This window comes from Rhizoctonia solani, chromosome 13 (assembly GCF_016906535.1).
Source record: "Rhizoctonia solani chromosome 13, complete sequence".
Lineage (NCBI taxonomy): Eukaryota > Fungi > Basidiomycota > Agaricomycetes > Cantharellales > Ceratobasidiaceae > Rhizoctonia > Rhizoctonia solani.
The window spans coordinates 535296-561040 of NC_057382.1; the positions used below are offsets into that span (position 1 = coordinate 535296).

The window sequence follows — 25745 nt, forward strand, 5'->3', positions numbered from 1 at the left end:
CTGTATATAAGGCACAATTTGCATGAGCGCCGAGCTTCTAGGAGCAGTTTCTCGCGCATAGATCAGTGCATCCTCTCTTGAATTCTACGAACTGTACGCATAAACCCATGCTCGTCGCGCAGATCTCAGCGGGTGGCGGCTAGCAGGTTGCATAGGAGTCACATGACCTGTGGTTTTGCAGGGACAAGCGCCGACGTCGCCCTCCCATTGCCACGATGAGCGAAGAGATGTTTGGGCAAACCGGAATGTCCTCGGGCGGATTAAACAACATGAACAACATGAACAACATGAACAATGATCTGGCGAAGCAAATGTCGCTGCTCACTGCTGCGGGACGACTACGTGCGACTTCTGCGAGCGGACAGCAACAACAAGCGATGCGTAACGGAATGGCTCCCCCCGTACCACCCAATGTACCGGGCGACAAGCAACGCGCACAGTTTCTCGCCATGCTTACTCAGGTCCTGGCGCAGCGCGGCATTGCACTGCCTCCGTTTGTCAGCGGCCAGCCCAACCCCGCCTATAGCCCCGACACCGGTCCACTCAAGAACGTCCAGCCTGCGTCCGACAACAGACTCGGTGCCCTGCGGCTGCCCGGGGCAGTCCCTGGACGCACCGGGGACATCGACTTGTTCAAGCTCTGGAGTGCAGTCACGGGTGCGGGTGGCATGCAGCGAGTACGTCTACTATTTTTTTTTGATCGTCCACTTGAGCTTATCGATGTTGTAGATCCAAGCTGGAGGCCAGTGGGATGCTGTTGCGAATCATATCGGATTCCAGCAGTCGCCCCAAGTCCCAGGGCAGCTCCCTCAGCTCTACTTTCTTGTGCTCGCGCCACTCGAGGAGCATATGAAGGTATGTCCCCATGTCTTATTGTCTTTTTTCGGTTGTTAACTTGGTTTGGTAGCGTACTGCACAAGCAAAGCAAGCCCAGATGCTCGCTCAACAGCAACAACAGCAACAGCAACAGAATTTAACGCCCGCTCAGCTACACCAGCAACAACAACAGGGCATGGGTGTCACTGGCATGCAGAACCCCGGTATGGTCAACCCTGCTCTCGGGGCCATGCAAAACTCGGCTCTCGGAGGCATGCAAAACTCCATGCAGAACAACATGGGCAACCCTGCGCTCGGGGCAATGCAGAACCCTGCACTGGGCGCTGCTGGCCTGGGTGTGGCCAGTATGGCAAACCCCGCATTGAACGGGATGCAAAACCCCGCCGCGGCGCTTGGAGGAATGCAGAATCCAGCGGCCGCACTAGGGGGCATGCAAAATCCCGCGGCGCTTGGGGGCATGCAGAACCCTACGATCGGAGGCGTGATGCAGAACAACCTCGCTGGCGGGGTCATGCAGAACAACTTGACTGGGCTCGGAGCGATGCAGATGACTCCGGCGCAAATGCACCAGCAACAAAACCAGCAGCCGCCACTTACGCCCGCTCAGATGCACGCTATGCAAAATCCTGCTTCGAATGGTCCAAATCCGGGTCTGGGTGTTGGAGTTGGAGTCGGGGTCGGTCATGGTGTTGGAGGACCAAGCGGGAGCACGATGCCCCCACCTGCGCCTGTCCCTGTCGAGTTGGGCGGGAAGAGGAAGAGCGAACCGGACGAGGACGAGAAAAGGGCCAAGCTTAAAGTCGGAGGTATATTTCTTTTCTTATTTAATAGTTCAACTGGCTGACCTCGTACACTAGATCCGGCACCTGCTGCTGCCACTCGTCGCACTAAAATCGAATATGTTCCCCTACGGCTGGACGTTGAGACATGGGGTGGACGTGCTTTGGATGGGATGATGGCTGGCATTGGTGCTCAGGGGAGCATGGAAAAGAATATAAGAGAGATAGCCGAGCTTGGTATGTCCCTTTCCTCTCATTTTGCTTCAATTCATAATGTTATTCGATTAGGTACTGTCGATATCACATCCATAACCCTCTCCCTCCGAGCTCGCACCCCCCGTTCACTCGGCTATGCACTTGGAATACTCTCCACACTCTCCTCCCATGTACAACAAAGCTTCCCCCTCATACGATGCGAAGATCTATTGGATGTTCTCGTTGAGCTCTTGGAGAGCGCAGCGCTAGAGGGAGATGGGTGGTTGGGCGGTCCGCTGGGATCCGAACGAGAAGTGGTCCAGAACCGTATTAAGCACGAAGACGATGCGCCCGTCAAGCAAGAGGACGGGGGAGCAGAATTATGGGATGAGCAAGACGAAGAGGTCCCCATCCGAACCCACCGCGAACTCGTCAGGATCGCGGCCGAGGCAGGTGTTGGTTTGAGAGCTCGGGGACGAGGGTGGGACGGGGGTGCGGTTGGGAGCGACATGAGTGTGAAGCGTGAAGATGACTTGCTGGCCGACGACATTGAGCCCGACTTGACTTCGAATTATGGAGATGTCGCTCCGCCCGGTCTGGTGCGCTCGGATGTGATCATCACGATTGTCCGCCTGCTCCGTAACTTTTCGATCGGGCCGGATAATTGTCAGTTCATGGCGAGGGACGGGTCAAGAGTTGTAGACGTCCTGGCGAATATTATTGGGTTCCGAGAAGGCAAGGAAACCCAAACTGATGGGCTGTTCGCATGGGATAGCGGGGTCGATATCTCCATTTCGCCTGTTGCGTCCCCTCTCAATCTTTCTCAGCTCCTCCGAGTACGAAAAGACGTATTACACATTATCGCCAACCTCGGGTTGCACCTACGACTAAACCCATCCAGCCCCACACCCCAGAAACTATTCGAACTAATGGCTTCCTTCCTCTTGGACCCAACCGACACACGACCTCCGGTCCAACTATATCAACACCTCTTGCCCAACCGACGATTCTCCCTCTCGACCGAAATAGCACTCGACGCGCTCTCCAGGATCGCACATGCCGACGCCAATCGGGCAGTATTCCAGCGCACTGTCTCCCCGCCGCTCTTGAAAGCGGTATTCATGGCCCTGACCAAGATGCTGCCCTCCGAACAGAATGACATGTTCCTCCTCATTCGGTTCGAATCGTGGATGGCGTACGCCGAGAGAGTTTCGCTCGGGCTGTACGCTCTGGCATGCTCGCTGTCTCCTTCTACGCGCGCCGACATTCGGACGAACCACCGTGCGCTGGGATCGTCCGTGCTGCGCATGATGTGCCGTATGGCGCAGTACGATCCTTCCTCGGAAAAGACGAACACGCCGTGGGCGCAGCGGTCTCCGTTTGTATGCCTTGTTCGCAGGGTCGTGGAGGCTCTGAGAATCATAGACGATCTCGAGGAGGAAGTTCAAGTTGGCTGGCCTGTGAGAGGAGGGAAGCTCGAAGGTGCCAAAGGGAGCGGCTGGTTGTCGGGTATTGGGTCCGACGATGCGTTGATGATGATGAGCATCGAGGGCTTGGATAATGTCTTGTTTGAGGATCTGGAGATGTTGACCCGGGTCGGTGAGGTGGGCGCTTAGATTTTCTCGAGGCGTGGATAAAACGCAGTATTATCTGTCTCTATAGTAGTTCCATCTCTTTTTTTTTTTTGTTCTTTTTCTCCCTTGCCATTTATTTTTCTTCTCTTGCTGTTTTGGTGGTCTAGTGTTGTATGTTTATGTCATGAGAGTTGACGCATCGCGCGCGTGTGTGTGCTGTAGACAAACTTGGGAAGGAAAACGACACAAGGTTAACTCAGCATTAGTTCGTAAGCGCGCGACGAACGGACAAGGAGCATGGTATATAGAAAAGCCTCAGCGGGGTACCGTTTTACGCCTACCACCTGTCGCTTACAGTCTATTGTAACGTTGTTTAGGCTGTACCCGCCTACTGTATAGGCTAACTTGTGGCACTTGACTCATGAATCAAAGCTCGTGACAAGGCCACAGACTGAATACAGTTCGCGCTGATCGCCCGGCGATGACCGAGCTAACTCGGCGAGAGTCCATAGGGAAGTTTGGAAAAAGCAACAGTTTGAATATTGCTTATTTGGGCAACTTTGCCGTCAAACGCCATCCACTACCCATACGCACATATACGTGGAGTATCAAAATTAAACAATTGAATTCAGCCCACAAACGCTATAGCTATCAACTTAGACTTTCCATTTCGTTACGGGGCGGGAGCAAACTGCAAACTATTTTACATATTTCGGCACTCCTTGCGGCCGGCTTGATGTATGTCGCCCTTGCAACGATCTGCGTGGCAGTGCTCAGGGTAACTGCGGAGGATAAACGAGAAGAACCCTTCATGATTCCTCCACAACGACCGTCTACGTACGTTCGCTTGGCTTCTCGTGGGATCCTTTACACTCTAAGCAAATCCCAGTCGGGAAGTTTGTGACATTTGGCCAATATCGTAACGTCGTGTGATCGTATAAATATGCGATAGTCATAAACTTAGTCGATAATTCCTGATGGGATCAGCAAACTAGTCTATATGTTATTGGTATTCCTTGGTTGTCACCCATCCTGTTGACGTCGTTGGTTCGGACTCGACTAGCTTGCCGAGGCTACCCTGGACAACCACGTCTAATAAGCCGTACCTTGTTGGTCCTTTTACCGACCACTCCTCCAACAACTGATCTCCTATGAGCACATTCTAGACCTTGCCTAAATCGCTATTCTCGTCAGTTTGTGTGTGTATCTGTGTTTAAGTTTGCTGCATATTTTCGATATCTTCTGGGTGCTTGGTATGTCTGCTCATATTCCAACTCGATCACCTCGGGGGTGTCTTACTTGCAAACAACGGTAGGTTGCGGTTGTGGTAAAATATTTATACCAGTCATTCTAATTTATTGTTTTCTCCTTAGACGAAAGAAATGCGACGAAACAAGGCCAGTGTGCCAACGGTGCAAGCAGGGCAAGTTCAAGTGTTTAGGATATGCCTACTTGGACTCGCTTGAGTCGCTCCACAACTCCCTCACTTCCAGGACAAAGAGATTGGCGGAGACCCCACTATTTTCGTATCAACCGATGCTATTGCCATCCTCCGACGCCCAAGGACTTCCACCAAGCGCCAAATCATCTCCGGCCCCATTAACACCTGTCAATCACCCTCAGGTTCGCATCAGCACGTTCTAGCCAAACTCAACGAGATTGACGTTTTATTATTATTATTATTTCCCTCTAAATACAGGCATTGATAGCCCATCCTGTCAAACCTCCAGAACGTAGAAGGTCGGAACTGGTGACGGCGGCCGTAACGCCCACCGGCTCTTGTGAACGGCAGCATTCCGAAAGCATTCCACGAATATTACGCCTGGAATCTGAGCATATAAACAAGGTCGTCGAATTGGTTCTGTCCCAAAGTGAGTCCAAATATACTAAGGTTTGATCGAACACGGCTGTTTAACCTCAGAGTAATTCGAGTGTCGAGACTCGGGTATAGAATTTTTATGCCGGGTCGGATTCAAGCAGACGCTGCAGTCGCCCGACGTGCGTACCGCTCCGATTTACTGAGATGGTGCATGTACCTTGGTGCCCAGATTACACAGATGCTGCTGGATGGTTTGGGTCGAAAAAACTATCTCGATATAATTCGCCGTTTTCATCAACAGATCGTTTCAAACTCGCCCTTGGTCGTGAACTCTGACCCCACAACGCGCCTCAGTGGAGCCCTGGATGTTCGTTCAATTGCATTTCATTCGTTCGCATGCTGATTCGGGCGAAATAGCTGTGCCTTTACGCGTGTATGGTATCTAATAGTGCGGCAGGCTATTCAATCTTCAGGAACACCACGCCGCTATGGTATCAGCTTGCCGCCAACTTTCCTCTCGTTTGGTCACACGGCTCCACTGTATCCCTTGCCTATGCGATCTCCGTTCCCAGATATGAGTTATCCAAATTCATACTCTGGGATATTATCTGTGCGCTCGCTTTTGGTACCCCTTCTATCCTTCAATACGATACAACTTGCCAGCCGATGAACGTGCACAAGAGCTACTTGGAATGGGTGTACGGTTGTCCTTTGCCGTTTATCGTTTTGCTTGCCAAGATCAATGCCTCACATAATCGTCCTCTTGTTCTTCGTGACCAGCACGAGATTGAAATGCATTTGAAGCAATGGGACTCAAAGTCTACATATCCGGATAAAGATTCATGCAAGACTGTTGCGAGGCTCGCGGTACAAGAATCCTGGAGGCAGGCCATCTATATTTATTTGTATATGGTGAGTTTGCGCTTTTGAGTACTATCAACAACTCAATATAGCGGTTTTTCGGCAGGGTATGTGCAACGCTGACTCGGCAGATCCGCGTGTCGAGGCTGCTGTTCGACAGATTTTCCTATTATCTAGCACAGTTCAAAGTACAAACCCATTAGGGATACATCTTTTTGCACCGTGCTTCATTGTATGTCTACCTAGTCTTTTTTCGTCTTTATGTCACTCATGTAATATTGTAGGCCAGCGTAGCTGCTCGAGCGGAAAATCACCGTGCCATGCTTAGGAGCCGAATATATGCGTACCGAGAGGCAAATTCGTGGATCCTCACGGGAGCTGACTTTGTTCCTGTGTTTGATCACTTGTGGCGTGGAGCTGCCCGTGACGGCCGGCCAGTCACTTGGGATGATTACGTCCGTTCAAGGAGTGCGACGCTTACAGTCGAAGGATAAAGTCTTTTGTTCGGAGGTCCGTTTCGGGGTCTTTTTCCTCGTTTGGGGATATATACGGTATGCTTGGGACATAGAACATTAAATTATTGAGTTTCGTACGCTGGTTCGTTGTGTTTCCCTGTACTGTAGTATCTAATCGTTGTTATTTCACGATTGCTCGTGACGTTAGCACCACAGTTCTACCATACTTCCAGTGGGGATTCCCGTACGTTCACCGCATCTGTATATTGAAATCAGCCAACCAGCTATACTTCCAACCTCCGGTGATGAATCATCTCGGCCGGCGGAGGATAGGGTTGCGTGTATTGCAGACGTGGAATACGAGCGCTTGCGCGGCGTCGGCGCCGAGCTATAGATTACATCATCAAATATGCTATCATATGAATTCCCATGTACTACGTACTTAGAGCGCGCGACGACTTGGAGGAGTGGTTGCAAGTTTCCCAACTGCAAATTACCCACCGGGCGTGATAATCTCAAATAACTGGTCGACCTTTTGGTATTTTGATTTGATATATGATTGAACAGGCTTCGTCAACGAAACCGAAGCGTCTTCCCGGCCCGGCTGGAACGAGTTGCCTGACTTGTAAACGTCGGTAAGATACGCTCGGCGCTTGTTGTAAACATTGATAAATGACTTTGCCTTAGGCGTAAAAAATGTGACCAGGTAAGAACACCAGTATTATTAGAAGCATTGAAGCTTACGCTTTATTTTCTGAAGGGCCGTCCAACATGCCAAAAGTGCGTTGAGGGTGGTTACGATTGTCTAGGATACGATCATATTCAGCAACGAAAAGCTGCCAAATCGAACTCAGCAACCAGTCATCATGGGTATATGGAAGGACACTCTCGGCCACTTGCCAGCGTCAATAAGAATGAAGGTAGTAGTATTGGGGATAGCGATCAAGTAGGTTATGCCCAACCCGCATCCTTCTGGTATTGGATCTGACGAGAGTGCAACCAGCTAGCGGTCAGCTTCGCCTTGCGACCTCAGAATACCCCATTTGGTGGATATTATGAAGCTCCCTTTTACGAACCTGCTGGATGCAGCCCTTCAACAGAAGCCTCATCTGATTCAACTCCTATCCACTCGTCCCTGGTGACTGTAAACAATTCCCCTTGGAATGCATTGTCCTCGCCATTATTTGATTCGCCGGCCGACCCCGAAGAAACCAATGCCGAACCATCGCACCTATCTAATTTATATAGACTGAACTTTCTGGTTGGCGCTCAAACTGCACAGAGGTTATCACCCCTGTCCCTAGGCGAGAGACATTCAATTAATTATGTCCTAAATCTGTGTAAGTCCTTCATTTTTATTCTAACACTTGCTGTAAGTAACTCGGGCTTATTGAGTCAGTCGAACGAGTCTTTGACTCGGTCTACTTCAAACCTAGGGACCATCATGCAACATTACTTCGGAGTGTGATTGTTAATCGCATACAGGCATCGAGTATTACTCGATGTGCTGTCGTTTTGGCTGCCAAGATGGTCGAATCTATGCTTAATGGGAATTCTAGCAACAACCGCATAACGTTCAAGGAATCCGTCCACAGATTCGAGAATCATCTTCATGCAGTAAAGGCTGGGCGTCTAAACCAACAAGAAATTCAGTATCTACTTAATGGTTTCCTGGAGGTACGATAGTGTAGTCTCTTTCATTGATCCAGCATTTATATATTCCTGTGATTAGGTTGCCTTCCTGAAAATGAGGGTATCAAACGGGTACAATGCCTACAGGCTACTTCGCAACGCGGCCCCCACGTTCCTGGAAATCGTGTACTCAGACCCTGGACTATGGCCCGACCCAAGTGGGCCTCCTGCGGTTTGCATGTCCAAAGTAATCACCTCGACCCGATTTGAGCTCGGTCATTTTGCTCTTATGGATGTACTCTGTTCTATGGCGTATGGACTACCCCAAGTGGTAGACTACGAGACCGCCACCCTGAGTCCTGAAGCAGAAATCCACCCCATCGAATGGGTTCATGGTTGTCCGCTTGAGTTTCAGATTTGCATCGCCTTGATGAACGACCGCTGTACAAAAAGCTATGTGGCCCCCGACTGGCAAATGATCGAGCATCGCTTACAGTCCTACAAAGTACGACTGACCCTTGTGGACCAGACAGAGTCTTGGAGGAACATAGCAAGACTAGCAGTTGTGGAGAGTTGGCGCCAAGCATTATTGATTTACTTGTATATGGTAGGTGGCTTGTCGATAGTATTACAATTGGGTTGAGCTCACCCTATTCAAGGCAGTCTGTGGGATTTCATCTAACGACATTCGAGTTCAGTCGGCGGTACGACAAATATTTCAGCTGTTTAAAACAGTCAAAAGGCAGGAGCCTCCAAAAGTTAACGTCCATTTTATGTTCCAATATCTCATAGTAAGTCTTATCGTGTCGTTCGGATCTATTGCTAATTGCCTCTGGTATAGGCTGGAGCGTGTACGCGCAACGAAACGCAAAGAGCATTGGTGAGAGAAAGACTCTTGGATTCGTTCGACAATGAGTGCTGGCTACTGCCGGGCAGTGATATGGTGCCAGTCTTAGATCACCTGTGGCACGGTGCAGCAGCCAACGGTCGGCCGTTCAAGTGGAGCGATTACATCACTTCAAGACAATAGCACTTCCAATTCCAATATAACTGTCGATAGAGACAAAAGTATTTATGTTTATGTTGCTTAGAAGATATCATTTTGAGCCGTATACTAATATTGTACAATCTCCTGTAATGCGATTGCTTCCTCTAGAGTGGAATATGTAACTTCTCGGTTCTCTAAATAACAAAAATGGACATACCGGTCACACAGCACCCATGAGTTGAAAATACTATCGATTCGAGTTTGATTATAGAGGCATGTTGGATGTGTTCATCAACCTCAATGTGTCAGGTGAAGTCCATAAGAGACACACTAGTACATACATTTAGATTAAAGACTAGAACCATATCTTTAATATTTCTCGAGGCATTGTATTGCACAAAAATTGTGAAAAGCTAGTGCTAGGCAAAGGTGGTCTCAATTTATTGGTATGTGCGTATGTATGCGGTCGATCGTGTACTACTTCTGACTGCTTGCTCCCAGATGTATCAAGCAAAGGTAGAAGACGTTATAGATTATTAAGTAGATAGGACAATACATATGTAGTAGCTCAGCATTAGAGATAGTTAGCCGAGAGCTCTGAAGAGATTAGAACTTGCAGCTGCAGGGCAATCATTGGCGAGTGAGCGCACGCGAGATCGAGAAAGATTGTATGCTTACCTGGCGTTCGCTGTATTCTTGGTCAGCGTCGTGGGCTCGTCGCCCTTGTTGTTGCCTTGGAACGTGTCGCACACCGATGTCAGGCTGGTGTACGAGTTCGTCTTGGTGTCGATCGTCGCCACGTCTCCGAAGTTCGAGTTCACGCCGGCGAGCAGCTTGCCGTTGCGAGCGATTATGTTGCTGATCTGCACCTCGCGCTTGACCTGAGTGCTGCAGTTACCGCATGAGCGGTAGAGCTTGCCGAAGTCCTGAACGCAGTACGAGTCGATCTTGACGAGACCTAAGCGGCAAAGATGAGGCGGACTCAATTGCAGAGCCAATGGGAGCAACTCACCTCCGCCGTTGTGCTGGACAACCTTGTCGGACGCGCTCTTGGCGCCTCCGCCGGTGATGGTGGTCGTGCCGGAGCTCTGTCTGATGGTAATGGCATCCTCGCATACGTCCTCGAACCAGACGTTGCGGATGGTGCAAGGGCCCTGGCAGTGTACTCCCTCGTTCTGGTCGGCGCCGATCACAGCGTTACTGCAGGGTATATGCATGAATACGTGACCATAGGGCCAGCTTGAATGCAACAGTAACGCCAAAACTTACGCAAGAGTGGCACCAGACTCGAGGATGAAGACGGCGTCCTTGGTACCGCCTTCCTTCTGACCGCCGCATGTGACGCCTCGGCCATAACGTAGGTTCTTGCCTGCGGGTCAATGCATATAAGTACAGGCATGCGCAGATATCTTCCGAGACTTACCGTCAAAGCTTTCGCCAGCCTTGATGGTACGAGCTTCAGATAGCTTGACGTTGGTAGATGCGGATGGATTAGGGAACGAGCAGCTGGCCGCACGCTTCTCCGAAGGAATGGCGAGCGCAGTCTGAGCAAGCACACCGGCGACGACAGCGAGGGTAGCGAACGATAGCTGAACCATATTATCAGAGATAGTCGTGAGTTGACGATAGAGCTATGGCAGTATGAGGGCGATATCGGATGAGCGAGGAAAGCTAAGGGCTGATGCTGAATGCTTGGTGCACCCCTCTGTATTTAAACACTGTTGAACTCGAGTTGCTACTGTCAACCAGCGCAGCTGACCCACTTTCGAACAACTGAAGGAGCCACGTATAGTATTCTATCCCTGCAATCTCTTACTCTGCTGGTGCATGTCAAATGGTCTCGACTACCACTAGAGTCACTTGGACAAGTCCATTTGTCGCTCCAATTTCATTCCGGATCACTTCGCCATGACGTGTCCAAATTCGTTGGTTGTCTGTCGCTGGGTTCTCTTCTTACCTGGCCACACTGCTAACCTTTTATTTACTAGTACTTTTCATGGCTTACACCCCGTGACTGAACCCCAGTGGGTTTGTAAGCATCATCTACATTTGTCGTATGCTATATGAGGCTAAAAAGACTAAACGTTCGATGAGTTGCTGAGGCTTGGCGGTTTATCCACGCTCGGTTGGGTATATGAATTTCAATGTATTGTCAAATAGATAAGGTTGTTTTTATTGATTATTTATTGCTGGCCTGTACTGTACCTTTACAGGTCCCTGTCCGGGCCGGGATCATTTAATGTCGCTCTGGAGCTACTAGTGTATATCAAAAGAATGACACGTGAAAATGTGCTTGGCAAGACAAATTGGTGGAAGAAGATACACAGACCACGGCTACAGAACTAAGCAAATAGACTCTACTCCCCGTTGTCGTCCGTGAAGAATGAAAACATTGACGAATACCAAGCCACGTGTACCGCGTCGGCGAGAGATGTAACAGCCAACATGATAACTATGGGGGCGAAGATACAGAATCCAAGGGGCATAAAAGCAAAGCACTGGATTTGGTACTTTGACATTCAGATTCAGCTACAGTACAATTATCCCCTTCTCAACTCACGACTATCTCTGATAATATGGTTCAGCTATCGTTCGCTACCCTCGCTGTCGTCGCCGGTGTGCTTGCTCAGACTGCGCTCGCCATTCCTTCGGAGAAGCGTGCGGCCAGCTGCTCGTTCCCTAATCCATCCGCATCTACCAACGTCAAGCTATCTGAAGCTCGTACCATCAAGGCTGGCGAAAGCTTTGACGGTAAGTCTCGGAAGATATCTGCGCATGCCTGTACTTATATGCATTGACCCGCAGGCAAGAACCTACGTTATGGCCGAGGCGTCACATGCGGCGGTCAGAAGGAAGGCGGTACCAAGGACGCCGTCTTCATCCTCGAGTCTGGTGCCACTCTTGCGTAAGTTTTGGCGTTACTGTTGCATTCAAGCTGGCCCTATGGTCACGTATTCATGCATATACCCTGCAGTAACGCTGTGATCGGCGCCGACCAGAACGAGGGAGTACACTGCCAGGGCCCTTGCACCATCCGCAACGTCTGGTTCGAGGACGTATGCGAGGATGCCATTACCATCAGACAGAGCTCCGGCACGACCACCATCACCGGCGGAGGCGCCAAGAGCGCGTCCGACAAGGTTGTCCAGCACAACGGCGGAGGTGAGTTGCTCCCATTGGCTCTGCAATTGAGTCCGCCTCATCTTTGCCGCTTAGGTCTCGTCAAGATCGACTCGTACTGCGTTCAGGACTTCGGCAAGCTCTACCGCTCATGCGGTAACTGCAGCACTCAGGTCAAGCGCGAGGTGCAGATCAGCAACATAATCGCTCGCAACGGCAAGCTGCTCGCCGGCGTGAACTCGAACTTCGGAGACGTGGCGACGATCGACACCAAGACGAACTCGTACACCAGCCTGACATCGGTGTGCGACACGTTCCAAGGCAACAACAAGGGCGACGAGCCCACGACGCTGACCAAGAATACAGCGAACGCCAGGTAAGCATACAATCTTTCTCGATCTCGCGTGCGCTCACTCGCCAATGATTGCCCTGCAGCTGCAAGTTCTAATCTCTTCAGAGCTCTCGGCTAACTATCTCTAATGCTGAGCTACTACATATGTATTGTCCTATCTACTTAATAATCTATAACGTCTTCTACCTTTGCTTGATACATCTGGGAGCAAGCAGTCAGAAGTAGTACACGATCGACCGCGTATATACTATGTACCAGCGGCGCAAACATCTTAACAAATATTGCAATATCTCCAATTCCTTGTGAGAATCGTCAACATATGGCGACATTATCTCCACAACGAGTAGGCATTTGGGTTCAGTTTAAAGTGTACCGCCAGTCAGACTTGTATTATATTCCATCATCTGCCCAGATTATCCGTAAAAATCTAAGGCCCAAAAAAACATGTTTTGCTGAATCGAGTGGTGGGTATATTTCCCTCTCTTGGGAGTCAAATTTAATCTTGATTTTAACCCGCTTGTATGTTTTATCGTATTTTGGAAACTACATATAATGAATGACTTATAATATTATACTTAGCTGTCAATCGTAGCCCATACTTGGCCTCGGCCGGGGCACTGATTAGGAAATAAGCGTGACTAATAGAAATAAGGAAGACACAGACGATCGCGACCGGAGGGCGAAGAGGGATGGGGACAAGTGAGGCGGTACGCAGAACTGGGGTAGCACGGGCGCCGCGACACCGAGAGAGCTGGGTGGGCGGCCAAACCAGGTCGGTCGAATGTGAGTAGTATTGGAGTGGGTAGGCGGGAATCACAGAAAAGGAAAAGAATATAAGGACAAACCAGCTGCGAGCACAGCGGGCTCGCATTGCGTGGTATGGAAGGGAAAAGACGCGGTATAAAAACGCCGTGTCGTAGCACGATTAACAATATGCGCACATGTAAATACGGCACAGAGGCGAACAATGTGAGGCCCATCCTGACCGGCCCATCACAAGTTTTGCGGCCTCCACAGGCTCCGTCGCAAAACCCCACTTACCCTAATTCGTGTAGTGCGATAATTGCCTGCACCGCTAGTACATTGAGATGTTTCACTTAATGTGTACTTACCATCTGCCTCCACACACTCGTTCTTATAAAGTGCACATAAGTTGGCAGAAACAATAGTATATTCAGTAGGACTCGATGGGATTAATTTCATCGTAATTTATAAAATTCATGGCAATTATAGGCGATATGAGTAGAACTTTAATCACCTTTCCATTGAAAGAGGCGAAGCGATCTCTAATAACCATTCTACAAAATTTCGACCATGGCACGGTCTGCAATGTTTTGCGGCTTCAAGTTGTACAATTCGTCGATAAGTGCCGACATAAACGTTCCAGTACCCTTGACGTCCGGGCGAGCCGCTGCAATTTCCGATGCGATCGTTATTGCAAGAACCCTGATAGAGGATCAGCATTCGCGGCGTGAACAGATAAACAGGCTAGTCTCACCCCGCTACGGCAGCCTGGAACATGTCTCCCCGAACAAGTTTGCCTTCATCCTCAGTGTTCTCTGCTGCTATGAGGCGAGATGCAGCGGCGAAAGCCGCAATCGCAGTCCCTACAATACATCCGCTCCCAGTTATATCCTCCAGCATGGAATGTCCATTCGAGAGGGCAACAGCGCTGTAACCATCAGATACATAATCGGTCTTGCCGGTCATTACGACAATGCAGCCTAGATTGGGAACCAGGCACTGTGAATTAGTATGTAGAGATTTGGTTCACCATTTAAGATTAGGCTTACGTTCTCGCTTGGCTAGAGCACGAACGATGTTTGCTGGGTCAGAGAATCCAGGACCAACACTGTCAACCCCTCTTGCAATAACCTAGGGTAGTCTATTATTAGATAATATCGTCGCGTTTTATTCAATTACCTCTGAGGATCCTAGGAGAGCCCCAATCTCCCCGGCATTACCTTTGATGACACTTGCTTGCCATGAGTTCAAAAGCTCTTAAATTTCGCATTCAATATTTTACTCTGAAACACAAACTGCACTTAACGCACCACTTGCAGTTTCCCGTCGGAATTGGGTCGCACCGACGCCGACTGGGTCAAATACAACTATTTTTTGGTTAGCGCCGCTTATGTTCTCCTAAGGATTATTTACCTGGTTTCTTGTTTGCGTTAGCTGCTTTCCCTGTATGCGCCGTACAATGTTAAAAAACGAGTCCAAAATCATGGCTAAACGAGGTACATACCCGCAATCAGCATACCCGCCTTGTTTGTGATTGTCCCAAAATTTATAAGAAGTCCGCCCGCTACTTTGCTCAGATCTTCCATTTCTTCTGGTGCAGTGGCCATAATCGGGCTGGCACCCAGCGCTAGAGTAGCATTTGCGCTCTGAGCTATAACCACATTATTCGTGATCTGGTGTATGAGTGGAGAATGCTCTCTCAACGCTGTCAAGAGCGAGCCGGCATTTTCGGCCAGGAGGGCCGCCGATGGAGAAGTGTTTGCGGGAAGACATAGAGCAGGCCAATGGAAGTGCCTGGAACGAGAGTTGATGATCTGCGTCAATGCTTTTGCAGGTATCGAGGCATCCGGTGCGCTGATTATTTCAGTTGCAATAGCAAGACCGGAAAGAGCGGTTCCTGTAATCGGACCAACTGCCCCATGTAATGTATGGAGAGCATTGTGAACCTTGATGCCACCTGTTTGTATATTCTGAATTAGAAGCTTTGGTAACCTTAGGGACTTCACTTACCGATAGCCACAGCCGGAATCCCCGCGTCTCCTACTATGTCCAGCATATCTCCCAGACCTCGAACACCCAGTACCGGCTTGACGAGATCCTTCGTCGCGGTGGCCCTTGAAATTGATCATTAAAATACTCGGTTCCTTCGATCCATTAGATAGTTACCAGACCGCCCCAATTCCAACATAATCAGCTCCGTCTAATACAGCACGCTTGGCCTCGTCCACATTACTAACCGATACTCCAATCAGACAAGGCGAATCTATCAAATGTCAATCAAACTTTGGAATAATCAAAGGACAATTTACACACTTGAATGTGCCAATTCTAGAAGCTTCCTAGCTGTCGAAACTGGCATATCAGTCTGACCGATATGTACGCCAGTTGCGCCAACTGCCAGTGCCACGTCCACTCGATCATTCACGAACATCGGTACGTTGTACTTGTCGCATATTTGCTTCGTTCGGCGGGCAATCTCAATAAACTAAAAAGGGTGAGAGAAGGCTCGAGCGAAAGGTTTGAGCAGTATACTTCTCCAGTATCCGATTTCTTCTCTCGCACTTGGACGACCGTAACACCCCCTTGAATACTCTGAGATCAGGTTTTAGTAGGCATCAAAGTTAAAGTCGCAGAATAATTACCTCCTCCAAGGACTCATAATAGTCCTAGTCGGGCCACCAGTCAGGCTGTCCTATTCTGAGAGACGAAGCCCAGATACTCACTTTACCAGGCGGTAGAAATTCTCGCGCCGTTACAAGATAAAGAGAATAGTCAATTTTTGTCATGTCACTAATCGTATACCTATACAAGTGCGGGGGACCTACAAACAAGGCCTGGGAGTTTATAAATGAAGAGATTGGATCGCCGAATGAGAGCGTGCGAAAATTCCATATACGACCGAATCGCGAACTCACAGCCACCGATGCGATCGGCAGACAAATATGCTTACTTCCACGATCGCGAGGCGTCAGCGGATACCTGAGCTTCGATATAACTTGATTCGTAAATTCGTTCCAATCATGTGTACAGTACAGACATAACATTAGTACTTTAAGGGTAAACCCACTACTCCAAGAAAAAGAAAAAAGAAAGTAAAGGTGTTAAGAAATGATCTCAGTTGTGGCTGGGTTGAATCGGGGGTTGAGGTTGAGCAGCGCCAGTCATGGGATTCATGGGTTCTGGAATGTAATTGTTATTATCTATGACCCCAACGCAACTAAGGAATCAGATGAGCTCGTGGAGGTCTGGCCCACAGATACTTACGTGGTGAAATATGACCAGGGGCTGGACCCGGATAGGAAGCTGGTAACTGAGGATACGGAGCAGCATACAGATTTGGACTTTTATGTTCACTTGATAGGTAAGAAACGTTCGAAGGCCGGACCTAGTAGCGCTAATAGGTTAGCATTAGTACTTGGTATAGAACTGAATTGTGTACTTACTTCGCTTGTACGGTCATTTTTCTTGAGTACAATTGCCAGGAGGTATATGATTCCAACCACGAGGGCGAGACCAACAACGCCACCAACAACTATCATGGTTATTTCTCAAAATGGAAGCCTTCGTCTACCATTTGATAGACACTTACCACCCCCGACTATAGGACCGATGGGAACTTTGTTATCACCAGAATTAGAACTGACCGCGGTTGGAGTTGAAGTTTCGCTGGTGGCCGGGCTTGTAGAGGAAGAAGTTGAAGTAACAACGGCTGTGCCGTTGATCAACTGCTCATATGCATTGCACGCAACATGGAAAGCTGAGGTTCCATGAGCAACAGCTCGACTCGATTAGGTGGGTAGCTCGTACCATTATGACCAGCGGTAGCCGCTTGCATTTGATCCGCGGTGGTTTGGTTGTCGCTAGGACTCGACATACATATCGCACAGTACTGGAGAAGTAAGTATCAATTAGATAATAAATGGGTAAAAATAATAATAATAACATACATGAAGTGGGTCGTGATTACCACACCAGCACCCGGGGTCTGGTATAGCCTCATCAGTGATTTATGCTCGAACCCATTCACTCAATTGACCTACCCCCACGCAGGCGTTGGCATCGAGGAATCTGAAGGGTCAAACTCAGTATCCCTCTTGTTTCAAAACCAGCAGCAAACACACCACTACTTCTGTCAATTGCTGACACCAGGTAGTATTTGCTGCACAGGGAGGGGAGATTGCGCCCGCCACCTGAAGAACGTCTTCAGTCAAGTTGTTGGGAAGCGTGGGCCACTGGATCTGTCTCGAGTTAAGTGCGACCGAGGTGGCAACGGAAGCATAGGCGGCGACGCCGATTAGATATGAAACCCACAACATGGTCGCGGAGATGAGGCACGGAGGGAGGATAACCTAGTTCGCCAGCATCTCTGAGGAGCTTGATATATGAGGACGCCAGGCGGCAGGCACGAGACCTCTTTAAAATTGTCCGCATTTCATTCTAGACTTAAAAATGTGTCCGATATGACCTATTAGCTGGGTGATAGGCAGTGCTGGCGTAAACGATAAGGTTGGGTGTAATCGAGTTTTCCTTTTTGCGTAATATTTGAGCGCCGAGGTATGGCTAATGCCACAGGCCGATCAAATACTCAGTCTTGGCGTGCCTGGCCCAGGTATGTGCCCCGGAGGTATCTAAAATTGGGCCATAGTGGAATTTATCACCTTCTGGAGGATACTATCCTCTTGGTCATTAGACAAACAGCAATGACCCCGTACAGTAGTTATCGGTACAGAGCAGACTAGGTGTGCTTCTATCTGATCGAGCCCTCTGGGACAATTATCAATACTCTTATACATCAATATTGTGATCACTTGCCATTGTACGAGCCTCACGAAAAAGCGTGCATCGACAGTGGCTGATCCCATAGTACGAATTTCCACCCACAATCTCCACCGGCTTTTAGCAACTGGCTCTGAATTCAATCAGGATTCAATCTATGCTATTTTTGGGCCCAACTATCGTGAATAGTAATAGGGGACGAAGGGCACAGAGTATTTACAAGGGGTGTGTGTTTGGTTGACCCCATTTATCATGCTTGTAGTGTATTCCAGCATGTGGCTTCGAAATAACATGCCAGTACAACAGTGTGTGCTCGGTACAGGGTGGTATGCTTGGGAAGCCATCAGCCACTTATAACTTACGTTCGAGAGGCTAACGCACGTGTTATAGCGCCAGTAACGACAGCTCCATAGTATCATTACAAAGTCATCCGTATCCAGGTAATACGAGCCAGGATAAGTTCGCAAACGAAATTTTCGACGACATAGCCACCGTATCATGTAGCACGCAGAGGGGAATCGATCCATATCCTGAAAATAAGAGCCTCAAATCTTTCCTATGTATTAGAGCTTTCTCTAGCCTAACTTATTTTGAGATAGTAAAAACACAAGAAGAACATTTGGTTGAGTTTATTGGCAGTCGTGGTAATAAAGTTAAATTTCCAATATGCTGAACGTGAAGGGCAGGTTTCATGCAAGCACTGCATGGGAATATTACTGCAGCCCGCTAGGGATGGCGATATCCTTTACTACTTGCCGTTGGGCATCAGCGATCGGTGAGTGAGTAACCCAAATGGCATCGCACAGATCATGCTACTGGTGCTCAACCTCAAATCACGCAAATTCAAAGAGAAAAAAGGTAACATATATTTCTGGCAACATCACACATCCAAGCAAGTACAAGGTGACAAAAGCAGGACATGAACGGGGGGCGTACCGGATCGTAACAAAAGCAAGGCAAAACACAGGACTAAATCCGAACACACAAACAAACAAGGGGATAATGTGTAGTGTATAAAAGACGCAAAAGTAGATCATAACCAAACCAGACCAAAAGAAAATACCAACTTGTGCTAGATCAGCTTGTCCATCCTTTCTTCTAGATATTATTGGACGGGACAGTATCAGAAGTGTTTCAATCGTCGTTCCGGGAAGTAGACACCGTCAAGCGGCCCATTTCTTTACGTTGCTTGAGCGATTTGACTTCTGTGCTGATCAAATCGCGCAAACGTTCGAGGTCGACACTTCGTTCGGCTTTGCTTCCCATAAGGAGGTTGCGCCAGATGGCAGCAGCCGCAACCGAACAGTCCACGAGCAGTTGGAGCGGGCGATTGATTCGGACCATTTTTTGGACAAGGGCGTCGGCGGGAGGGTATGACGCATGTGGCCATGCACTACGAATAGCGAACCACCATCCAAGGGGCTGGGTCAATCGCATCAGCATTCATCCTCATAAACACGGACAAAACAACTTACACGTCCATCGGGAAGGGACTTTTCGGGATACGTATCATAGGTCGAGAGTTGACCATCAGGCAGCGAGAACCTATCCAAACGAGTCAATACGATTCTTACAGAAAGTAAGAAAAAAGCACAGCAACTTGCCTGTGAGTGACCCAATGATGCTCATCCCTCCTATGCCTCGCAAGGACAATAATCAACCTCGGCATGCCCTCCAACCCAAACGGCGTCCACAAATCCTTCAACATCTGACACGCGTCTCCATGTCGGCCATTATACACCGCGGTGCTAATCGCGTCTGCCATATTGGGCGGGACATACATACGATCGACCTTGGACACGTCCCCGCCGCCTTCAGACATACGCGCACGAACGTAGCGCTTATAAACCTGGGTACACCACACGCTCAGCGCGATTTCTTCAACTTGATGTCCTCGTTCAGTGCTCGCAAGCGCCTTGTCCAACTCGGTCAAGGGCCAGACCATGGCCCAGTTCAACAATCGCTGGTGCACGCGCTGCCAAACCGGTGGAGCCTGGTACGTCTGCAACGCCCGATCACGATCAGGAGGAGCAGACACCGCGCTCTGTGGAGGATGATCATCGTTCCTGTCTTCGCCCGGAATCTCAGGAACCTCTCCGTTATGGGAAACCTCTGAGCGAGGAGGGGGTTGCTTGACTCTAAGCTTGTAAAGCTCCTCTTCGACGTCACCTTCGCCACCCGCAATCGATGGTTCTTGCTCATGCCCAAAGACTGACTCTCCACGGCCAAATACCGAACGGTCCATAGCAGTTCCAGGTCCAGCAAAGGATCGACCACCAGCCACGCTCTGCTCATGTTCATCTGGATGCAAAAATTCCCTCAGCGCCTGGCGGATAGTCCCCGGGTCTTGGATGTGCTCACGAGAGTGGTCCGGGAATTCATCCTCGAGGGGCTGTTGGTAGTCGGCAGTTTTGCCGCCTAGAACCGATTCACCAACGTGTGTGCCAGATGGAACGGTCGAAGCATCAATGTTTCCATGTGCGGTCATAGGTGTGCGGCCGATGTTTAGATCAAACCCAGCTATAGGTACATAAGTTAAATAACGGTGAGTAGTAGAGTGCACCCACCATCCGATGGGGGTCTATGAGACCCAATATGCGAGGGCGGGGCTTCGATCCTATTTCGTCCGCCTTCGAGGCTCTCCAACCGGGTTTGCGCATCCTGGAGCATATCAAACAACGGACGAGCCCACTGGGGTGCGACATTAGACTAGAAACATGTCAGTCACCACCAATTTCATGCCAAAAAAGAGACCAAACTCACATCGGGCGGAGCAGCAATCGACAACGGCTCGCGCTTCCTCTGCTAAACTAGCGTCAACACCCGTTCGTTCATACAATAAAGCATACGAAAACCTACCTCATCTTCGATACCCAACCTCTTGATCCTCATCTTTGCAGCCTTCCTGACGGCCTTGCGGATAACTTCGTGTTGACTGGGGTCCTCGGCAGCATGCAACAAGATGCACAAATCCTCGTCATGGTAATGCGTTCGGCTGACTTCCTCGGCAAGCACAGACGGCGAGACGGTATAGCTCGTCCTGGGAGTCTTGAGAACCTCCAATAGTTCGCGCTCGGACATGTCAGGCACGCGATCGATGAATCCGGCTTCCGATGGGGTGGGAGTCGAATCTCCGTGGCTATGGTGGTTGTGGTAGGACCGAGTCGGGGTTCCAGATCGGTCGGCAGGAGGCCCACCAGCTCCACTCGCGGATCGACGGTGGGAGATACGGCTCCCGGCCGGGCTACCGGTCCTGTACGGGGGAGCGATAGACCCACCAGCTTCGCTTGGGGGAACACTCCTAAGAGGATGCATGCCTCCCTCGCTGGGCGCAACAGCACTCCCCGCGAGTGGGTGCAACTTCTTTTCGCCTCGAAGGGTATTGGCGCTTTCCGCTACGCTCGGCGCACGCCCAATATCTTCGCCCATGTACGCCATACCTTCCCCGGCGAAACTGTTTCCGTCTGTTCCAGGGTATGCGCCCGGGTACTGCCCCTCGTCAAGTTCGTCTGCATAACTCGCATTATCATTCATCGCCGGGTCCTGCATCATATCGCCAAACGATTGATATCCTCCAGTGACAGACCCCCGACCCAATGGACTCTTGGCGCGTCCAGGTGTCGTAGATTGGCCACCTACAGCCGAACCAGCGATCGAATGACGAGGTCCGGGTTGAGAAACGCTCTGGCCGGCACGCGACATTGAAGTTCGACCCGACTTGCCCGTCATTTGTGGAATAACTTTACTGCTCTTGCTTCCGGTCATTTGAGGCTGGACACGCGCGGTCGACTGTCTGCTGTTCGTCATGCCCGTCTGCTGCGGTTGAATCGGTGCACCACGGCTGGCGCCCATTGAATGTCGGCCTCCAGCAGTCGACTGCTTGCCGGTCATCTGAGGCGCGATAGGAGCACCTCGGGTAGACTGTTTTCCTGTCATGCCGGTCATTTGGGGTTGGACGGGTACCTGAGTTCCGCGAGCAGTGGATTGTCTGTTTGTTGTTCCCGTCTGTTGAGGGGCTACACCGCGACTGCCGGTTATTTGCGTCGAAACTAGGCCAGTATGTGGAGGAGCGACGTTGCCGTATCCAGACCCAATGGGCCCAGAGTTCCTATAGAATGATGCCTCTGAGCCTGCGGATTCTGTAGGAGGCTAGATGACGTCTGGTCAGCTATACTGAATGACGGAATGAGGGAGGGTGAGAGAAACGCAAACGGGTTTTGGAAATCCAAAAAGCGTCGAGCAGAAAACGCGAAAGAAAAGCGTATGGGTCATGATGAAAGCGAGCGCATGATCAGATAACAAAACACGCTGGCCATTGAACGTCACGCCTCCTTGGGATTTTTCGAGTCGCGATCATAGAGTCTAGAGCTCAGAACGCGGTTGGAGGATCTACGCGCGAGACCGACCCCAAACTGACACGAGAACAAAGAGATCCCTTTGGGAGTAACAAAGCGCGTAAACTCACCTTCCATTTGGCGCTTGTCCCCGTTCCTTGCGTCTTGATAGGCGGCAGAGCACTACCACTCCAGAGATTATCCATCTCGTCAGTGATTTGTCCAACTGGATCCATAGTAATTTCAGATTCCCTGCCGGTGCGCGAATGCTACAATGATCAATCCGTCGGTTTGAAAGGGCAAAGTCGCGTGAAATGCGGGGTTTTATGTCATAAGAATCAGAATGGATCACTAAGCAGAAAAATGGACCCACCGTGCGGTCGGTTGGCGGCTGGATCTGAATGTTCACGTTGGGACCTTTTTCCATCATGGTATGCATAGGAGCGAATGAGCTAGGACGATTAATGTTTCCAAAGGATGGACCAGTGGATTGTGAGAGATAACGCGGGGAGCGCGAGTTGTTTGGATCTTCAATTGGTACCTAGACATATTGTCAATGAAACCCCACGGTTTATATGAGAAAATCCGGGACGTACAGTGCGATTATTGGGGCTCATCAGGCTTTCGGGCCGTTCTTGTTCGTTACTATCGACATCATCATCATACAAATCACCCTCGGGCTCAATATCAAGTTCTTCGCCATTATGCTCTTCAGTAGGGTATCCGCCAGCTGCCTGCTGTAAAGTGCGCTGGTACGAGGCCTCGCTTCCTGCTCCATGGTCCCCGAATACCTAGAAAAGGCCGTGAGCAAACGCGTGTGAGCTGGGTGGTACTACGCACAGCATATTCGAGATCGAGGCCCATCTTGCTTTCCGACTTGCCGGATTGTTCTTCTGCTACCTTTGGCTGGAGATAGGAAGGGGGAATCCAGTCAGAGGGGGCTCTTCACGGCGCTTGCGGGGGGAGGGAGCAGCAAGGACAGGCTGGGGGGGTGGCGGAGGCGGGGACAGTGGGTGGCGCTCGGGGGCATCGCCTGGCAGCATCTGTACTGTTTGTCCCGGTGTTTCGGCAGCATACTCAGACGTCGAGTCCACGGCCGGGTGAGAAAGCGGGCCCGCATCGTTGACGCCCTGGAGCCATAGGAGGGCTGGGAGCGGGTCAGAGTCGCGTTATAAATTCATGTTTAAACTTACTTTTCTCGGCAGGAGCTATGTCACGCGTCAGTATATGGTGTTTGTGGGGCATATAGCGAACTCACGGGGCGTATGGGACTGGAGATGGTAGTACTGCACCGGGGCGACCTCCGAGTCAATAAACGGGGTCGCCATCGCGTCGGAGGATCTGGGTAATGGGATGCGTGGACAGTGGCCTAAGGGTTTATTACACCGATTCCCAGTGCTCGTTGTTGTTCAAAGCAAGGCTCCAACGAGGCAACAATTCTCACGTGACCTCATATCCGTACCGGATTTATCCTATATTTGCCTCCATCCTTGTTTATTTCTCCCTCTCTGTTTGTTGATTATGGGCGTGACCGCAACAGTGTGCATATGGTGCCTCGAAATTCCTTCCAGATGACGATTATCTTTTGCGCATGGCACATTACTCAATTAAGTTTGGTCATCTCCTTCCTTTCAATCAGCATCACCCGACAGATATCCGGTTATTGTACATTTATCACATTGTTCACTCAGTCCGCGTTCAAGCTGCATCAATCTTGACTTCGTATCGTCCGGTACCGGCGGGAACCTTGACCACCGCGTTATCCCCATCCTTCTCCGCCGCCACTCCATCTCCAGTCACCCCCACACTCCAGTTACCGCCAAACAACTTGGGATCGACTGCGATTTTCAGTTCTTCATCCGTGTCCCCCGCAATAAGTCTAATCTCGTGGTGCCTCTTCTCGACATCAACCACTCAGTACGTAACTGGGACTTGAGATCCTGGTTGGTGATATACGGTGGCACACCCTTGTTGCGAATAAAATTCGTAATATTTACCACTGCGAGCGGGATGTCTTGAACAATCTTGCCCACCACAGCGCTTGGAATCGAGCCATTGGGATTGACTGTACGTAAAAATTAGTTGGCAAACGCGACCTAACTTGTATCACACCAACTCACTCTTGACGACATACGCAACCTCGAGATCATTCCCCCTCGGAACAACCGACCACCCAGCACAGGTCAATGTAGCCCTCACCCGTCCGCTATTATCCGGATCTCCTTCCACGCTCGTCTGGACAACCTCGAACGCGCCGTTCTCCCCGTCTTGTACATGCTGCACGCCTACAATATCACGCTCGCTAACTAGCCAGCCCACGCCCTTTTGAACGCTGTAGAACTTGTACGTCCTACGTCCGTATCGCTCGAGGAGTGCACCGGAAGCGAAGCGCTCGTCCCAGAGGTGCCGGGCCGACGGCTGGAGGATGGTAGATAGCAGCGCCTGCGCCGACAGGTCCTTGACGAGGCCGTGTCCCCTGACGATAGGGATGGCTGAACTGTCCCCTTGCACGTATTTCTTTTCGAGGATGATGCCATCCTTGGTGTCTGTCCGCGACGAGTCAGTACGTAATACGAACGAGTGGGGATGAGTGGGATGTACCAATGTTCTCCCATCCCTCGCCTCCTTGCTTTTCGGAGCGAAGGTACCGGAGCGCCTCGTCGATTTTCTCTTGGTGCGGGTTGGAGACGTACCCATTTGGAGCGGGATCACTTGGAACTTCAACACCCATATTGTATACGGAAAGCGATATGAAAAGTGTGGAGTGGTGAGCGGTGAGTGGTGGTGGTTGGCTGAGTAAAGTAGAAACAATCGCGAGGTATGCGGGGCCTATATATACGCGCCTCGCCCGTCGATAGAGTAACACTCAGGTAACCCAGGCCAAGTTCGACTGACCAGTTCTGGTTGGACAGTCGCGGCCTTGGAAGCCAATCACCACGAGGTGGGACGCAACACGTGAATGATCAAGGTGTATGCGCATTCGCATGTGAACTTTGCGGCCCCAGGATTGGTTACGGGTCGGGTATGGATGTGTCCCGGATAGGAATTTTGTCTAGATGGCGAATCGGGGATTCATATATCGAGGGTTGTACCTCGATTGAAATAGAGGGGTTTTGTGTTCAGTTACAATCGATGTGATTTAAGACTTCAATCGAGGGTCGTACTGTATTTGCAGGTACATGGAAACTGCCGCGGGGCTGCAGTTGCACCTCCAGCCCAAACCCCAGCGCTGGGTTTAGATGGCCTCCCTGACTCAGCTATGGCGTTATTCAATGCGAT

At 50.2% G+C, this 25745-nt stretch overlaps 7 protein-coding genes across 7 annotated transcripts; 2 read left to right on the plus strand and 5 right to left on the minus strand.

The window, feature by feature from the left end:
* Nucleotides 1-215: 215 nt before the first annotated feature.
* On the plus strand, nucleotides 216-9182 carry RhiXN_07024 (Fungal specific transcription factor domain; the record flags this gene model as incomplete). The annotated part of the gene is made up of 20 exons (XM_043326840.1): nucleotides 216-677; nucleotides 730-855; nucleotides 908-1643; nucleotides 1695-1853; nucleotides 1905-3410; nucleotides 3898-4222; nucleotides 4759-5008; nucleotides 5085-5256; nucleotides 5366-5571; nucleotides 5622-6116; nucleotides 6172-6297; nucleotides 6350-6520; nucleotides 7088-7155; nucleotides 7208-7226; nucleotides 7281-7466; nucleotides 7524-7860; nucleotides 7920-8197; nucleotides 8253-8759; nucleotides 8812-8943; nucleotides 8994-9182. The coding sequence occupies 20 exons, from the start codon at nucleotides 216-218 to the stop codon at nucleotides 9180-9182; spliced, it is 6450 nt and encodes a 2149-aa protein (XP_043185312.1).
* A 564-nt stretch (nucleotides 9183-9746) lies between these two features.
* On the minus strand, nucleotides 9747-10738 carry RhiXN_07025 (pectate lyase; the record flags this gene model as incomplete). The annotated part of the gene is made up of 5 exons (XM_043326841.1): nucleotides 9747-9759; nucleotides 9819-10098; nucleotides 10153-10340; nucleotides 10410-10509; nucleotides 10564-10738. The coding sequence occupies 5 exons, from the start codon at nucleotides 10736-10738 to the stop codon at nucleotides 9747-9749; spliced, it is 756 nt and encodes a 251-aa protein (XP_043185313.1).
* A 978-nt stretch (nucleotides 10739-11716) lies between these two features.
* On the plus strand, nucleotides 11717-12708 carry RhiXN_07026 (pectate lyase; the record flags this gene model as incomplete). Its single annotated transcript, XM_043326842.1, has 5 exons — nucleotides 11717-11891; nucleotides 11946-12045; nucleotides 12115-12302; nucleotides 12357-12636; nucleotides 12696-12708. 5 exons carry the CDS (start codon nucleotides 11717-11719, stop codon nucleotides 12706-12708), a joined length of 756 nt encoding a protein of 251 aa, XP_043185314.1.
* A 1202-nt stretch (nucleotides 12709-13910) lies between these two features.
* RhiXN_07027 (Hydroxyethylthiazole kinase family domain-containing) lies at nucleotides 13911-16142 on the minus strand (the record flags this gene model as incomplete). The annotated part of the gene is made up of 13 exons (XM_043326843.1): nucleotides 13911-14058; nucleotides 14111-14336; nucleotides 14406-14487; nucleotides 14536-14612; nucleotides 14667-14723; nucleotides 14770-14799; nucleotides 14861-15313; nucleotides 15367-15470; nucleotides 15523-15619; nucleotides 15670-15841; nucleotides 15889-15948; nucleotides 15999-16022; nucleotides 16080-16142. 13 exons carry the CDS (start codon nucleotides 16140-16142, stop codon nucleotides 13911-13913), a joined length of 1593 nt encoding a protein of 530 aa, XP_043185315.1.
* Nucleotides 16143-16470: 328 nt separating this feature from the next.
* RhiXN_07028 (Hydroxyethylthiazole kinase family domain-containing) lies at nucleotides 16471-17672 on the minus strand (the record flags this gene model as incomplete). The annotated part of the gene is made up of 8 exons (XM_043326844.1): nucleotides 16471-16556; nucleotides 16621-16741; nucleotides 16800-16888; nucleotides 16946-17113; nucleotides 17164-17245; nucleotides 17304-17341; nucleotides 17397-17424; nucleotides 17478-17672. The coding sequence occupies 8 exons, from the start codon at nucleotides 17670-17672 to the stop codon at nucleotides 16471-16473; spliced, it is 807 nt and encodes a 268-aa protein (XP_043185316.1).
* A 1594-nt stretch (nucleotides 17673-19266) lies between these two features.
* RhiXN_07029 (uncharacterized protein) lies at nucleotides 19267-23794 on the minus strand (the record flags this gene model as incomplete). The annotated part of the gene is made up of 13 exons (XM_043326845.1): nucleotides 19267-19554; nucleotides 19608-19677; nucleotides 19707-20652; nucleotides 20700-20841; nucleotides 20896-20934; nucleotides 20992-22281; nucleotides 22598-22735; nucleotides 22840-23007; nucleotides 23063-23257; nucleotides 23307-23362; nucleotides 23416-23613; nucleotides 23660-23674; nucleotides 23725-23794. The coding sequence occupies 13 exons, from the start codon at nucleotides 23792-23794 to the stop codon at nucleotides 19267-19269; spliced, it is 3615 nt and encodes a 1204-aa protein (XP_043185317.1).
* Nucleotides 23795-24164: 370 nt separating this feature from the next.
* Nucleotides 24165-25446, minus strand: RhiXN_07030 (start domain-containing protein; the record flags this gene model as incomplete). The annotated part of the gene is made up of 5 exons (XM_043326846.1): nucleotides 24165-24379; nucleotides 24433-24531; nucleotides 24587-25012; nucleotides 25068-25295; nucleotides 25362-25446. The coding sequence occupies 5 exons, from the start codon at nucleotides 25444-25446 to the stop codon at nucleotides 24165-24167; spliced, it is 1053 nt and encodes a 350-aa protein (XP_043185318.1).
* Between the last annotated feature and the right edge of the window lie 299 nt (nucleotides 25447-25745).